This window comes from Sebastes fasciatus, chromosome 9, assembly GCF_043250625.1.
Source record: "Sebastes fasciatus isolate fSebFas1 chromosome 9, fSebFas1.pri, whole genome shotgun sequence".
In the NCBI taxonomy this organism is placed as follows: Eukaryota; Metazoa; Chordata; class Actinopteri; order Perciformes; family Sebastidae; genus Sebastes; species Sebastes fasciatus.
In genome coordinates, this window is record NC_133803.1 from 11,521,539 (window position 1) to 11,536,222 (window position 14,684).

The 14,684-nt window shown below is 38.9% G+C and overlaps 1 protein-coding gene across 1 annotated transcript; it reads left to right on the top strand.

Moving 5' to 3' along the window:
• The first annotated feature begins 1,674 nt into the window (after positions 1 to 1,674).
• On the top strand, positions 1,675 to 3,383 carry LOC141773490 (otoraplin-like). The gene is made up of 4 exons (XM_074645356.1): positions 1,675 to 1,897; positions 2,458 to 2,597; positions 2,873 to 2,983; positions 3,110 to 3,383. The coding sequence occupies exons 1-4, from the start codon at positions 1,783 to 1,785 to the stop codon at positions 3,131 to 3,133; spliced, it is 390 nt and encodes a 129-aa protein (XP_074501457.1). The 5' UTR covers positions 1,675 to 1,782; the 3' UTR covers positions 3,134 to 3,383.
• The last annotated feature ends 11,301 nt before the right edge of the window (positions 3,384 to 14,684 follow it).

The following is a 14,684-nucleotide window of genomic DNA, read 5'->3' on the forward strand; positions in this document are numbered from 1 at the left end:
ATAAAGGTTTTACTTAATTATTTCACCAACAAAATACATATTTCCAGTGTGATCAATTTGATGTGGTTGAGGTTCTTTCACTTTCTGTTAAGCATAACAGGCTTACACCCGTATTAAAGGCTGAAGGCCTATTCATAAACATTAACTATAGGTTGGTTTATCCAACAATGTTATACTCCTAAATTATCATATTGTCTATCCAGCATTACAGTAGAGTATTTCTCCCATGAAAGTGTTTTTTGACAGACTGTCATTTCTTTCACCTGGCAAAAACAACCATATAAACAAACAGAGAGGCTCTTGAGTGCTGCAATTTCTTGACCATAGCTAGAGGACAAGAGCACCATCAGCTGTGTGTTTGAAGATATGACTACTATATTTGTCCAAACTCCATGGACCTCCAGGGGCTTGTGAGAGCACACACATGTTTACAATGCAAAATTAAAAATAAGAATGAGTAGCGAATATGTTGGCCATAGTTCCTGACACCATTTGAAAGTGGGTCTGGCTGTGAATTACTCCATTAGTCTGTTTAGCCATTTCCTGACTATTTGAAAATGTATGCTAGACTGGGTTTGGTTCAATTTGTTTAACATATTTGTTTTGCAAATGTCTAGATTTGAACTAGAACCAGAAGCCGCTAGCAAACTTACAATACATTAGCTCCTGTTGTTGTTGCAATTACTTATACTATTGGTGGCATCATCACTTTTCAGCTCTTTTTCCATTTAAAACAATTTCATTTGACCTATATTTAATCTCAAGCCTTTGGAATCACACGAGAGGAGCATCAGAGCTGAACGTAAGTTACTAAAATAACTTAAAGGGGACCTGTTATGCTTTTGTACTTTATCCCTTTCCTTTAGTGTGTCATATAGTTTTGCGTCTGCAAAGTTACAAAACCCAAAGTCCACGTCAAAGGGAGTTACTCTCCCCCACATAAACACTGCTCCTGAACTGCCTGAAACGCCTTGCTTGAAGTCCTGCCTTTTCTTCTGTAACGTGGTGATGTCACCAAGTAACACATTTGCATAACGGCTAGTTTGGCACTCCCTCAAACAAAGCTAGTTAGAGCGGAGCTGGAGTCAGAAGAGTTTGGTTCGGATGACCAATCACAACAGTGGGCCAGCTGACCAATCAGAGCTGACTGAGGGGGGTGGGTAGGGGGGAGATGGGGGCAGGAGCTCAAACAGAGCGTTTCAGACAGAGGGTGAAAAGAGGTGCTATTCTAGTAGAAACCCAAAATACAAGTATGCACCTGAAAATAAGCATAGTAGGTCCTCTTTAAGTAAACACAACAACACAGCTGAAAATGTTCCAAACTCATTTTAGATTAGTTGCGCCTTTAACTCAAGATGAGCTTTAGATTTTACTTTTTGTTACATAAAATACCTTAAAAGTAATTATATTGCTTATTGCATAGGACATTTTCTTCTGTTCAAAAATATGGCACTTACACCAAGACCTGTTGAAAGAACAACTATTCCAAACACATAAACTTCCTTTTTTTTTTAACAGAGCTCAAGATAAACAGGTCACATGAACTGTGACTGCTTGTTCCTGCAGAGAGACTGAGACTTGAGAAAAGTCAGCCTACTCCCCTGTGGGAAATGAATACTTCCACAGTGTGGCATTTCGGAAACTCAACACTGATTGGTTAGGCAACCTCTGATGTAGGGGCCCAGCCCATTCACTGCTGGCTGAGAGAACTGTTTTGGGATTTTTACAGCTTCACATTCTTGCAAACTTCCACATGCCGCACGACACTCTCTCTCGGTCAGCATGAATTACCCACTGGTGATTCTGTTCTGTGTGGGACTTCTACACCAGACTGCGAGGGCCGTCCGTATGGATAAACTAGCAGACAACAAGATTTGTGGAGATGCAGAATGCTCATGTAAGTCAGAGCTTTAAAGAGAAGCATGACGCAGTGTGTATCCTGAAAACGGTTACATATTAAAATCTTGCATTAAAATACATGTACTTGATAACCTTTTAAAGCTCAATTGTTTTCAGAAACATCTTGTAGGGTACTGTTTAGCTGTAAGATGAGAAAGTTTGCTTCGGTTGGTGGACGGTGCTTGGTATTTCCTCAACTGATCTCAACATGGCTGACGGGTCACATGCTTTCTCATTTTACAGCTAAACAGTGCACTACAAGTGATTGACAGCTGCTCAGTAACGGCAGGCTCCAGATCAGCTCTGATTGGTTGTTTTACTCCGGTCTGTGAAATCTTGCAGATGCCATAAGGAGCACCGGAGGACACAGAGGCACATGATTTTCTTTCAGATTACCTGTCTCATGCACAACTGTCAGGATATAGTGACCGATTTATACAAATAACAATTTTTAATCATCAATTTGCTCCAATTCTACCCACTGCTGTTTTAAAAATAGAGGTTTTTTTTTATTAATCTATATTTCCCTTTCCTCTTTTGTTTTCTGTGCTTCATTAGATGTTCTCTCGATGGCCACAGCCCTGGATGACTTCATAGCTTCTGACTGCAGATTCATCAACATCAAGAAGGGTCAGATGGTGTATGTGTATTCTAAACTCGTACCAGAGGAGGGCGCCGGAGTCTTCTGGTCTGGAAGTGTATGTCAACATTTGTTACATATTATCTATTAGCAGTGCAGTGTACAATTAGTTATGCAAGACAGGACGTGCAGCAGCTGTGACAAATTTTCTGACCTTTTTGACAAGAGCAAAATGTCAACAAAGACATTTGGTTAAATATTCAGTTTCATTGTAGCTGAAATGAACAAGCATAGAAATGACTTTGAGTTTAGTAATGAAAGTGTATTATATAATGTGGTGCATGTTAATTTGTTAGAGAGGCCATGTTTTTTATGTTTTTTTCCCCCTTGCAGGTGTATAGTGAGCGGTATGTGCACCAGATGGGCATCATTGGATACTTCCCTGCAACGATGGTGAAGGAGACACACAAGTTTGCAGAAGACACAGTTTCGATTCCCACAACTGTGAGTATACGTGTCTCTTTTAGAGGACAATATATGAGATGAATACTTTCATTTTCTGGAAAAAAAATAGGTTGTAGTCAACATTTATCTAAAGTTATTTCATTTTGTTTTGCCTTTTTCTTTCAGAGCACTGACTTCTACTGTGATTAAGACGTGACAGACTGAAACCTCTTTCTTTTCAACTCTTGCTTTATAGTAACTCTGGCTTTTATAAAGGAGAGTAGTCTAAGAGTAGTGTGTCACACTATGTCCCATTACATCCCGTGGTGTCGTCTCCAACTGGAAGGAAAATCCGATTGTTCTCAGCCCTCCATAGACCGATAGTCTGACACCTATATGTTTTGCTTTGTCTTAACATGCCACTTTGCTCAATAAACCCTTTTTTCATGTCAATCCAAAATGTTGATTATTTGAAAAGATAACAATTTGTTTTCCAGTTTGCTACTTTTGACTCTTCAGGATTGCATTATATTGTACATTTCTGCTGACACATCTACTTTGAACTGCAGTGAAGATATTCTCCTGTTATCATCAAATTCAATTTGTAATGCCGATGGAGCCTTTTTAGTGCCCTGTCAAGGTTTCTTGACACTGTTATTACAAAACTAAATGCATTTCACGCAGTAGGTTATGATTCATTCTAAAACAGCAGGGAGAGAAGTCCACCTCTTATCTTCTCTTTTTCAAAAGACATGTAGTCTTTCAGAGAAATAATTGCACAAAGGCATATTTGCTCATGGTATCCATTCACTGTGTATTGTAGACAGTACTTTTTTAAAATTATTATTAAATTGTTATAGCCAATTAATGTGCTCCAATCACCTCTCTTACAGACCAAGGTTATAATTTTTTCGAATTTTCAATTATTTTTTTAATTTTAGTTATGGCTTTTCAATTTAATTTTAGTTTTCAGAGTGTGTTTACTAGTTTTAGTTTAGTTACAGTTTTTCAGAAAGGTTTAGTTTAGGTGTTAGTTTTTATATATTTAGTTTTAGTTTGTTTTGTTAGGGACAGATATAATGTTCACGCTCCTTTAGTGTCCGATGTGAAGCAATTGCAGCATAGCGCCATCTCCTGGAATGTCAAGTCTGTTCAAATTCATGCCATCTCCTTTTTTTGGTAGTGATATATTATAGCTAAAAAAACTAAAAGTGAAATTAATTTATGTCCTTATTTTATTTTTTATTAGTTTTTCTTAAAGGATATACAGTAGTTTTTACTTAGTTTCAGTTCACTTAAAATATTTTTCACTGCTTATTTTTGTTTTAGTTTTAGTTCACTATAATAACCCTGTTACAGACTCATCTAAAAGCCACTGGACTCAATCATCGCTTCTCTCTCTCTCTTCTCCCATGCTTGCATCAAATTAAAATGACAGCGATATATAAAACAAACGGCTTCTTTCCCCTCTACATGAGACAACAATTCATTGATTGCATTGATATCATTATCAGAGAGATAATGTAGGGAATGTTTTGTTGGGTGGGCTACACAAAATTATATAAACGTTATTTAAATTGAAGTATCAAAATCACCATTACTGTCCAAATACAAACATTGATCATATCAGGTTGCATGCAGTTACCTCAACACCCTATAGTACACTGTTTATCCATCCTCATTGGTTTGTTTACGACTTATGACAACTGCTCATTGTTCATGTATTCTGTGTTTCACCACACAGCAGAAATAATTTATCAGTTTATTTTTAGACCGATGCACCTGCAGTTTTGCTCTGTTAGATGTCTCATGTTGCCTTGAAATATATCAAAGTGCCCCATGCCAGACCTCCTTAAAAGCTTTGTAATTTAAGGAATTTAAGTGTGATGAAGTTACTTCATGGTAAAGTTATTTTCCTTTAAGTGTTACATTAAAGCTGCAGTGGGTAGAATTGGAGCAAATATGATTAAAAAAGTTACTTTTATAAAATGATTTCACAGACCGGAGGAAAACAACCAATCAGAGCCGAGCTGGAGCCTTGCCGTCTCTGAGCAGCTGTCAATCACTCGCAAACTCTGATCAAACGGTCAAACTAGGCAGCGCTGATCAAATATGAAGCAATATTCTGTTACTGTAATGTCTATTTCTCACATTAAAATGTTTTCAGAAACATATTGTAGGTTACTGCTCAGTTGTAAAATGAAAAAAGTTTGGTGCAGAAGTCTAATTTTCTTTCAGAACACTTAAATTACAATATGCTGAAAGGTTATTATGGAATTTTTGTGAAATGATGCCAAAAATATTCTGCCTACTGCCACTTTAAATTAGTTACGCAAGTGGTATTACATTATTTTGTACGTGCCTTCCCTCTAAATCATGTGTATGTCGTCTAAATCTCTGTCGGTTTCATACACATGTAGCTTCCAGATTGTGATTAAACATGGCCTGACATATTGTCACAGTTAATACTCTTTCCAAAGGATGATTTGAATCTCTTTTTGATTGGTTTTGAAATCACCAGTATCTCTTCTTTATGTGTCACAGCACCAACCCAGATACAGTGGTGAATGTAACATCTCAATCAAATATTCTCCATTTACAACAGCGGATTATCACATGCAAAGATGTTTCATTTTGATAAACAAAGACTCAGTAATAGCTCCCGTTAGCTCCCAGTTCATTTCTCTTCCATCTCAGGAAGCCTCTTACATACATGACTGCTGCATGCATCGATTTGTGGGGCCAGGTAATTTTCATTGGGTTATTTCTGTCTGACCCGAGGCATCTTAGAGAGGCAGGCTTACGAGTTTAGGAAATAGGGCTGTCACACATTACGATCAATCTCCTGTCCCCTTCTCAGCCCAGATCAATATAAACCTGTCTCAAATGGGGACATCTACCACGAAATGTCACTCAGCAAAAAACATACCCGGGGCATGTCTGAGGCGTCTGTTAGAGCAGGGAGAAGGTTTATTTCTGAAACATTTCTGGAAGTAATGTCAGTTTGGGAAAAATAGCATCTGTCTCAATATGTGGTGATATTGGAATGAAATTGGCATCATTACACAGTATGCACAGAGGGACTGGATGCCGTATTCAATGGCTATTACTAACAATTGTCCCAAAGCATCTTCTGCAGCTGCATTTGTGTGCATGTGTATGCAAATCCTCAAAATACACAAATCACAGCAAGTTACTCCTGTCTAAAGTCAATCCTCCGTCAGACAGCTGTAGTTTTAGGGTGCTACCATGGTGACAGGCAGGGATACAGTGACAGAAGAGATTGATGTGTGTGCGTGTTTGTGTGTGTGTGTTTCCTGTGTGTGAGCTTAAAGGAGCAGCTGCCAAACGCAGGCCTCGGTGGATGTTTTTTTTTTTTTTTCCATCCGGTGTCACACCCACACCTCAGCACCCTGTGAAGCTGAGAAATCAACAGCTTCAGGTCTGGTTAGCATCTGAGTGTGACATTTTAGACTGGGGAAACATGAATGTTTTTTTGTTTTTTTTTAACATCCAGAAAACTCTCGTCTGGCATGTCTGTGTGATGCAACGAGGTGTGATACTGCGAAACAAAAACTTAGTCTAACAGTTCTTTTTAGGTTGCAGCGGGCTCAGTTTTAAAGCTAGAGTGAAGATAATGGCATCATATGAAACTAGAAAAACCAAAGGAATCCATTGGTACCAACCATGTCATACTAACTTGTAGAAGGAGGCTAAATAACGCTCCAAACTTACGCTAAATTTTGGCGAGAAAAAACTGGCATGGGTACCAACAAGTCTCCCCTTTACAGACGTACTCACTTGCAGTGTGGTGCAAGTCATAGTCAAGTCAGCATACTGACACACTAACAGCTGTTGTTGCCTGTTTGCCAAGTTATGATATGAGCATTTTTTTAATGCTAAATGCAGTATCTGTGCGATTATGTGCGATTAATTTGCGATAAGTCGTCCTAAATTAATAAGTCTGTTTTCTTTAGTGTATAATCACCTAATAATAAGAATCGTTGTGTTTTTGTTACCTTAGAATGAGCCTTTTATATCTTCATAGGGAGCGGGTCGTCTCCATGGAATCCACCATGTTTCTACAGTAGCCCAGAACGGACAAACCAAACACTTAACTTTTCCTGCTTGGTCGGGAGTCGATAACGTTATTTTTGCACGTTTCAAAATAAATACAACCTCAAAATTGTGCCAATCATGTTTACATACCAGCTCCAAAACTTCTGTCTGTCATACAAGTTTTCTTAACAGCTTTGATTTTCTGCATTTTTTTCGCAAAGCCAAAAGAGGGATGTTTGACCACTCAGAGGCACTGTCCGTGCAAACATCATCATCCAAAATAGCATCTGATAAACATTCACTTTGTCTCCCAGCACAAAGCACTTCACAATAAAGAAATAAAAGAATACAGAGATGCGGAATTTAAAGATAGATTGTGGCAGGTGATTGCAGAACAGCTTGGAGTCGGGTATGGCGAAAGAATGTATATTGCCAAGAAGTGAAAGTCAATTGTTCTTTCCATTGCAACATCAGAGTCCAGCAGCAAAGCTACGCTTCCGCCATTTTGGACTGAAAGCGACTACCGGACGCCAGTAAAACATCTGCCCAAAAAGTGTCGTACAAAAGTAAAACAAAATGATTTCTAATCTATTGTCATATTCTATCAAAATGGCCTCTGTTGAACGATAAAATATTATAAATATGATTATTAAATATGATAAGCATTTTCAGTCCAAAATGGCAGCAGCACTGGAGTTTTGTCTATTTGCTTCTACTCTTTGGTATGGCCGCAAAACAAAGGATGTAGGAAAGATTAGACAGTAGTGATTGTGCTCTCGGCAGTTAAACAATAGCTTCTTGCTAATGTCATTCATTCATTAGCCCCGTTTGGGACAAGCGCCATCCATTGCACCCATGTAATTAATTCAGTTTTGTCTTATATCGTGAATTTTCGCAACAAATGGAATAATAAAATGCATCGGACTCAGCGTGCAAGGTTTCTGTGCATAACGATTTTTTGCGGATGATGGATTTAAAAAACGCATATGAAAAATACAAACTAAGAAATAAGAAAGCCTTTAATCAAAACAGTCAAATTACTTTTTGATTCCAACAATGGTAACATATTATTTTTTCAAAGATGAAGCAAGAAGATATAAGTAGCAAGAAATTACATTTGTGTGACAGAAGTTCCTGGATAAAGAGAACACTCCAGAGCAGTGTACTGGAAGAATAACCGAGTCTTGTCTGGCTCCAAAAAAAATAACCTCAGATTGAGCAGAATTCATGTGGGAATGAAAAAAAAACGATTGAGGAAGAGCATTTGAAGCGCAAACATATTGGTCCCTGGACACGGGATGACTCAGGGTGAATGTTTTTCATGAAAGATCCAATTTCTTTCTGAACAACGAGGGGCTTTGTCCCCCCTGAGAAGACATATTTACTCAGGACAATGACTGAAAGAAAACTTTTTCTTATCTCATTTATTATCCTCTATGTGATGGAAGACTTTATGTCATGCATGACCAGAGGACAAAGCATGAACGCGTGTGTCCGTTGAGACTGACTTAATCAGCGGTGCCTTCGAGGTGCTCCAATGATAGGGTTTGTCGGCTCAGATCTTCTTCAAGGGTGTCAGAAAATGCCAGCTCACTGCTTGTTTGAACTAAATCGATCAATCAGTCAGCACGAATCAATCGCTGCTACAGCCTGAGGATCAGCGGCGTCCTTCTCACTTGATTAATATCTTTTACATTCGAAAATGTATTTGTCAGTCCAGTTTTGTGTCAAGAATGTGTGACTGACAACAGGCCATGTCAATGTGTGTTGCTCAAGGGTGACAACAATGACAACACAAGAAGAAAAGTGCAGCTTCAACGATATTCTGTATTTATCTATGTTGCTCTCTTGTTCTCCTTCTCTCTCTGTCTGGGTTATATCTCTGACTCATATAATTGCACAATCTAGTGTAATTCCACCCATTTTCTCTGTCACACAACCACACAAAGAAACCATTGATTTCATTTCTTGTGTGTTCAACCCTCCAAACAACTCAGGACACCACTACTTGAGGGTTACTGCTGTATAAAAGGAAAAAGAGGAGTTTTGGAGAAGCCATTTGAACCTGTATTTTGGAATAAAAGGAACAACATACTTCTCCAATGAAGAGTGTTAATGCCTCCCGAAGAGGAAACCTGTCTGAAAGGGTTAAAGTACGTCTTTCCGGAGCGTAAGTGAGTGAGGTATTGTTGATTTTCATGTTGTTCCATTATTCCTCCTCATCACTAGAGTGACCTACATTTCCATCACACCTGAATCAACCCTCTTCTCACCTCCAAGGAAACCAACTTCCTTCCATTCTCCCCTCCCCTCCCTCCCCCCCCTCTGTTTTGCCTGTCACTGTGGTTACCAAAAAGATTTAGGTAAAGGCTACTGTGTGTGTGTGTGTGTGTGTGTGTGTGTGTGTCAATGGGTGTGTGTGTTTGGGGGCTTAGCGGTGTGCAAGAAGACCTTCAATCATGATCCAAGAGATGCTTTGTGTAAAGCAGCTAACCATCTCTAATTGGCTAATACAGTTCTTGTAGGTTTAAAGGTCATGAAGCTGAAAGAAAAGGACAGGGAATGAGTAATACCACGCGGAAATTAGATGTAGCCATTAGGCTGTAATTTAAAAAATAAAAGAAAGAAGCAAATCAAGAGATTTCATTCTGACTAGTTTGACGTATTAGTTACAGATATACGGGATGATGAATACATAATTAAAGGTCCAGTAAGGCTAGCTCTGATAATAAAATGACAGTGTATGCTGTCTCTAGGTGGAAAGAAATCATCCAATTATCAGTGGATTAAATCTAGTCTGTCAGACTCCTTCCACTGGTAATTCACTTTTTTTACAATGTGTTTGCACGAAACAAACATTTCACTGGCCACCATGTTGTTAGCCAAATGGTATCCTCACAAAAAGGTATAATCATGTACAATCAAATGTCTGGATTTGAATTTAAGTGCACGTGGATAGTGAATAAGTGATCCCCCTTAAGAGAATGAAATCTACATGAGTCAGTTACAGGTCATTTTATCAGATATTGAGTTCAAAGACTTGCAGTGACGCATAATGTACACATCTCAGTAAGTGCTCGAAATGTTTCAGTTTCAAGCACACATAAAAGCAGTTTATGGCCGATTTTACTCTAAATGGGACCATAATTTACTAAATGAGCATCATGATGTATTGAAGAAGACTTAAAATTAGCGATTAAGGCCATCAACTCATGTTTAAAATGTTTACAGAGGTAAGAAATCAAATGAGAAGTAGGATCATTTTCTCATACACTTCTATACAATCAGACTTGTGTTTGCAACCAGAGGAGTCGCCCCCTGCTGGCTATTAGAAAGAATGAAAGTTCCAAATTGGCTTCAGTTTTCACTGCCCCACTGGTTTAAAGCTTGTTCTGTTGCCCTCAAGTGGCCAAAAAGCATAATTACTGCTCCAAGAACTTTTAATCATACTGTAAATAATGCACTTAGAGCACTTGTAATCAGTAAGATTGATGATTTATATTATACAAAGACTACCTGCTGGGTTACACTAGTTGGTTTGGCGTGGCAGATGACTGAACAACTGTAGATCACCCTAGATCACCCTATCTTTATCATTAAACCAATGAAAACCTTCTGTGACAGAATGAGAGGTATTAAAAGAAATATATAAGAGAGTCTCTATATAAGAGTCTCTTGATATACACAGTATGAACGCATTGCCCTGAAAACATGCCTGCGGGGTCTCGCAACGCTTTGAAAAGTTCCTTTATGAGCATATCCACCAACCTTCATGTTGAACAAACTGAAATCAATGAAGCCATCTACAAAAGACATCCTTTATTCATTCCTTCAGCTGCATGATTGTGACTCAGAGGTCACCTCAGTCTTGTCTATTTTTGTTTATCATGCAACACAAACCTGGAATAATCTCCAAGATGATATTAGATTCCAAAGCTAAAAACCTTTTCTATTTTGCACTGCTCAATCTACGCTATAACGGCTCTCTCTTTTAGCTTAACTTTACTGGATGCTGAGATTTTGTCCTTCAGGTCTCGTCTGTACTTTTTAATTGTAAATCTTTTTATCTTTACTGTATTTTTATTATTCCGTAAAGCACCTTGAATTGCCCCAGTGTATGAAATGTGCTATACAAATAAAGCTGCCATCCTTGTAACATAAATAATGCATGTGTTTAGGCAACACATAGCTGGAGGTCTTGGGGAATGCTGTCTGCCGTGTTTGATGCTTACATGTCATGACTAAACGTTATCTACACCTCACAAGGAAAAACACTTGAAATCTCAGTAGAGGCCTGCTTTTCAGTGTGTTTGCATTATATCAGTGTGACGCTAATGATTCACTGTCTTTTTCTCTCAGTATTTAAACACCATAAAAGCTATTTAGCTCCTCTCAGCAGAGACATAATGCTTTAGTCGTCTCTCAGTACAGTATGTTATCAGGACTCTTAGTCAAAAGTTGGAGTCCATTTTGTCCCGAGGAGTCTCCCTGCGTCAGGCTGACAGATTATTTGGGGAGAAGAGAAATAACCGGCGATCATTCCCTTTATTACTTGGAGTCGCGGAAAGCTTTCATCAGAAATCTCCTACGTCCTGTCTTCAAATGTTTTTTATTTTTTCAGAGGGGTTTTCGCACAAGCCTCTGAGCTATGAATAGACTATAGAGTGTTTGTCATGACAACCAATTACCCATTACAAAAGCAGTGAGGCTAAGTAAGGCAATTAAGTGGTGAAACTAAATTGTGTGTTGCAGGATTTCTCCGTGTGTTTCCACACAGTGGACACACAGCGAAATGTTCCTGCGTCAAGTTTTATATATAGGAACATTTGCTGTGTTGTGCTTTGTTTCTATGCTTTCCTGGTATCTTAAAAGCAAACTGTCCAATTGCTGACATAGTTTTAATACTGTAGTATATATGTTTTTTTTATATTTTAGAAGTAGCAATCATACAGCAATGTTGTTTAATTAAACCTGCAGCAGGCAGAATGTTTTTGGCATCATTGGGCAACAATTCCATAGTAACCTTTCAGTATATTGTAATTCAAGTGTTCTGAGAGAAATTTACACTTCTGCACCTCCTCTGTTTTCAGGCGTTGGCCAGTCACAGGTCATTTCAGAGAGAGAGCGTTCCTGTTGGCTGTCCTCCGGTGCTCCTAATGGCATCTGCAAGATTTCACAGACCGGAGGAATACAACCAATCAGAGCCGAGCTGGAGTCAGCCGTCTCTGAGCAGCTGTCAATCGCTGGCTGGTGGGCGGTGCTTGGTATTTCCTCAACTGATCTAAACATGGCTACCGGGTCACAAACTTTCTCATTTTACAGCTAAACCGTACACTACAAGATGTTTCTGAAAACATTTATGGGAGAAATAGACATTACAATGACAGAATATTGATTCATATTTGATCAGCGCCGCCTAGTTTGACCGTTTGATCGGAGTTTGTGAGTGATTGACAGCTGCTCAGAGATGGCAGACTCCAGCTCAACTCTGATTGGTTGTTGTCCTCCGGTCTCAGAAATCTTGCAAATGCCATTAGGAGCACCGGAGGACACCAGAGGACACCAGAGGACACCGGAGAATACCCGAGAATACCCGAGGACACCGAAGGACACGGAGGACACCAGAGGACACCAGAGGACACCAGAGGACACCAGAGGACACCGGAGGACACCGGAGGACACCAGAGGACACCGGAGAATACCCGAGGACACCGGAGGACACGGAGGCACATGATTTTTTTTCCTATTACCTGTCTCATACACTAGTGTCTGGATATAGTGACCGTTTCGTGAAAAATAACTTTTTTTAATCATATTTGCTCCAATTCTACCCACTGCTGCTTTAAGTAATAAGCATTGCAATTTTAATCAAGCAATACAATTTAATGGTGAATGGACATTGTTATGCACAACAAGTGGGAAGAATGGCCTTAAATGGCTCATTACTTCTAGATAATGGTTGTGGAGAATAACACCAAATTTAATAAATATTTTTCAATGAATCGTGATTGAATAACAATAAACAGCACAGTTGTTATTCTGAGCTGTATAGCTCTGCTGTCAGTAAGAGTAGTGACTTTTGATCACTGAATTATTATTTATCGTAGGTTTTTTTTTTAAGCACAGCAGGTCTCATTTCGAATGTTGAATCTTGGTGTACTGTGTCGGCACACTGCATAAGGCTCTGGTTAGGTTTCTTTCAAGTTCCATATCTCACTCTTGCAGCCACCCAAAGCTTGTTGCCACAGTGTGACATGACTGACAGTGTTAACAAAAAAACAAGCTGCTGTAATAGAACTTATTATTATGGTCATGTATTACTCCATTTGCTAAATGTCATATCATAGCAAACAGTGTGGTAGAAACAGAGCACATGCATACACATACATAAGAGGTATTACTGCATGTAGCTGGGGGGTTATCTGCATCACCATGTGTACATTAAAACGTGAGAATGACAAATGAGTGACAGAATAAAGTGGAATGAGTCATAAAACCCGGAAATGAGTTAGCATTTTATCTCTTCCGATTCCCTCGTCTGGAAGTCAATGGGTTTTTTGAATGGGTTTTTAGTCAAATGCCTGAAATAAGGTCTGTGGTTAAAACAAGCTTAAGAGATTTTAACGTTTCATTCTACAATATAAAAAAACATCAGTTAATATCCGAATTGTGAATTTTGAAGCTTTTATACAGTATGTCTTAAAAAAAGCGGTTGCTAACAAGTGGCTAAATGAGACTACTAAACGTCATCACGCCGACTCGTCCGCCTTTACAGCCTCGTTGTGTATACTCAAGCTCATGCGACCGCGGTGTAGTTCGTTAAAAAACGTTAGCTTTTTACTACTGGCGATTGCATTCACACTTCAAAAGTCATAAAAGTGGTGTTGATTTGTGAAATTTATCTTGCTGAACTAAATGTGTAAGTATCATCAGCCGATTAGACTGTTGTCAGGCTATTAAATAGGCGTAATCAGTCGCTATAAACCCCAAAGATGTGGGTCAATAGGGGCCTGCTACACCCACTAATAGGTTTTATCATCTATTCACATGGTAGATCACTGAAAGAAGGTATAAAAGAAGACGACAGTGACCACTTGTGACCGTAGTAATTAAGACAGGAGCAGAAGCGGAAGTCAGGCGCTGTAGTATAGACAACGTGATGCTCCATAAGGGGTGGATGTTGGGGACAATGGATGGGACACAAAACACAGGGTTTTCACTCAGGAAATCGGAGTTTGAATCCTGTGTGAAACCAACAATGTGTAGTTGTCTTTGTATTCGTAGTTATTTTAACCCAAAACACACCCTAAACTTAACCAAGTGTTTTTTTGCCTAAATCTAAATAAGTTGTAGTTTTGTTGCCTAAACCTAAAGAAGCCTTTTTGAGTGATGTTTCATTCAGTTTTACATGTTAGAACGAGATGCTTTTAAATTTCACTTTCACTTTTACAACGTAGTAGGCGTAGTAGGCCCCTCATCACCCACATCTATGGTGCTTATAGCAACTGATAATGCCTATTTAATGGCCTGATAACAGTCGAATCGGGTGGTATCATAAACGTTTGTTTGCCACAGAGCTTATTTTCTGCAATAATCCAAAATCCAATGGAAAAATCCCATTGGCTTTTTGTCAAGGGAATGCGTGCGATTCCAACTTCTGGGTTGGCATACAAAAATATGTCATCCCTGCACCACTCTATGC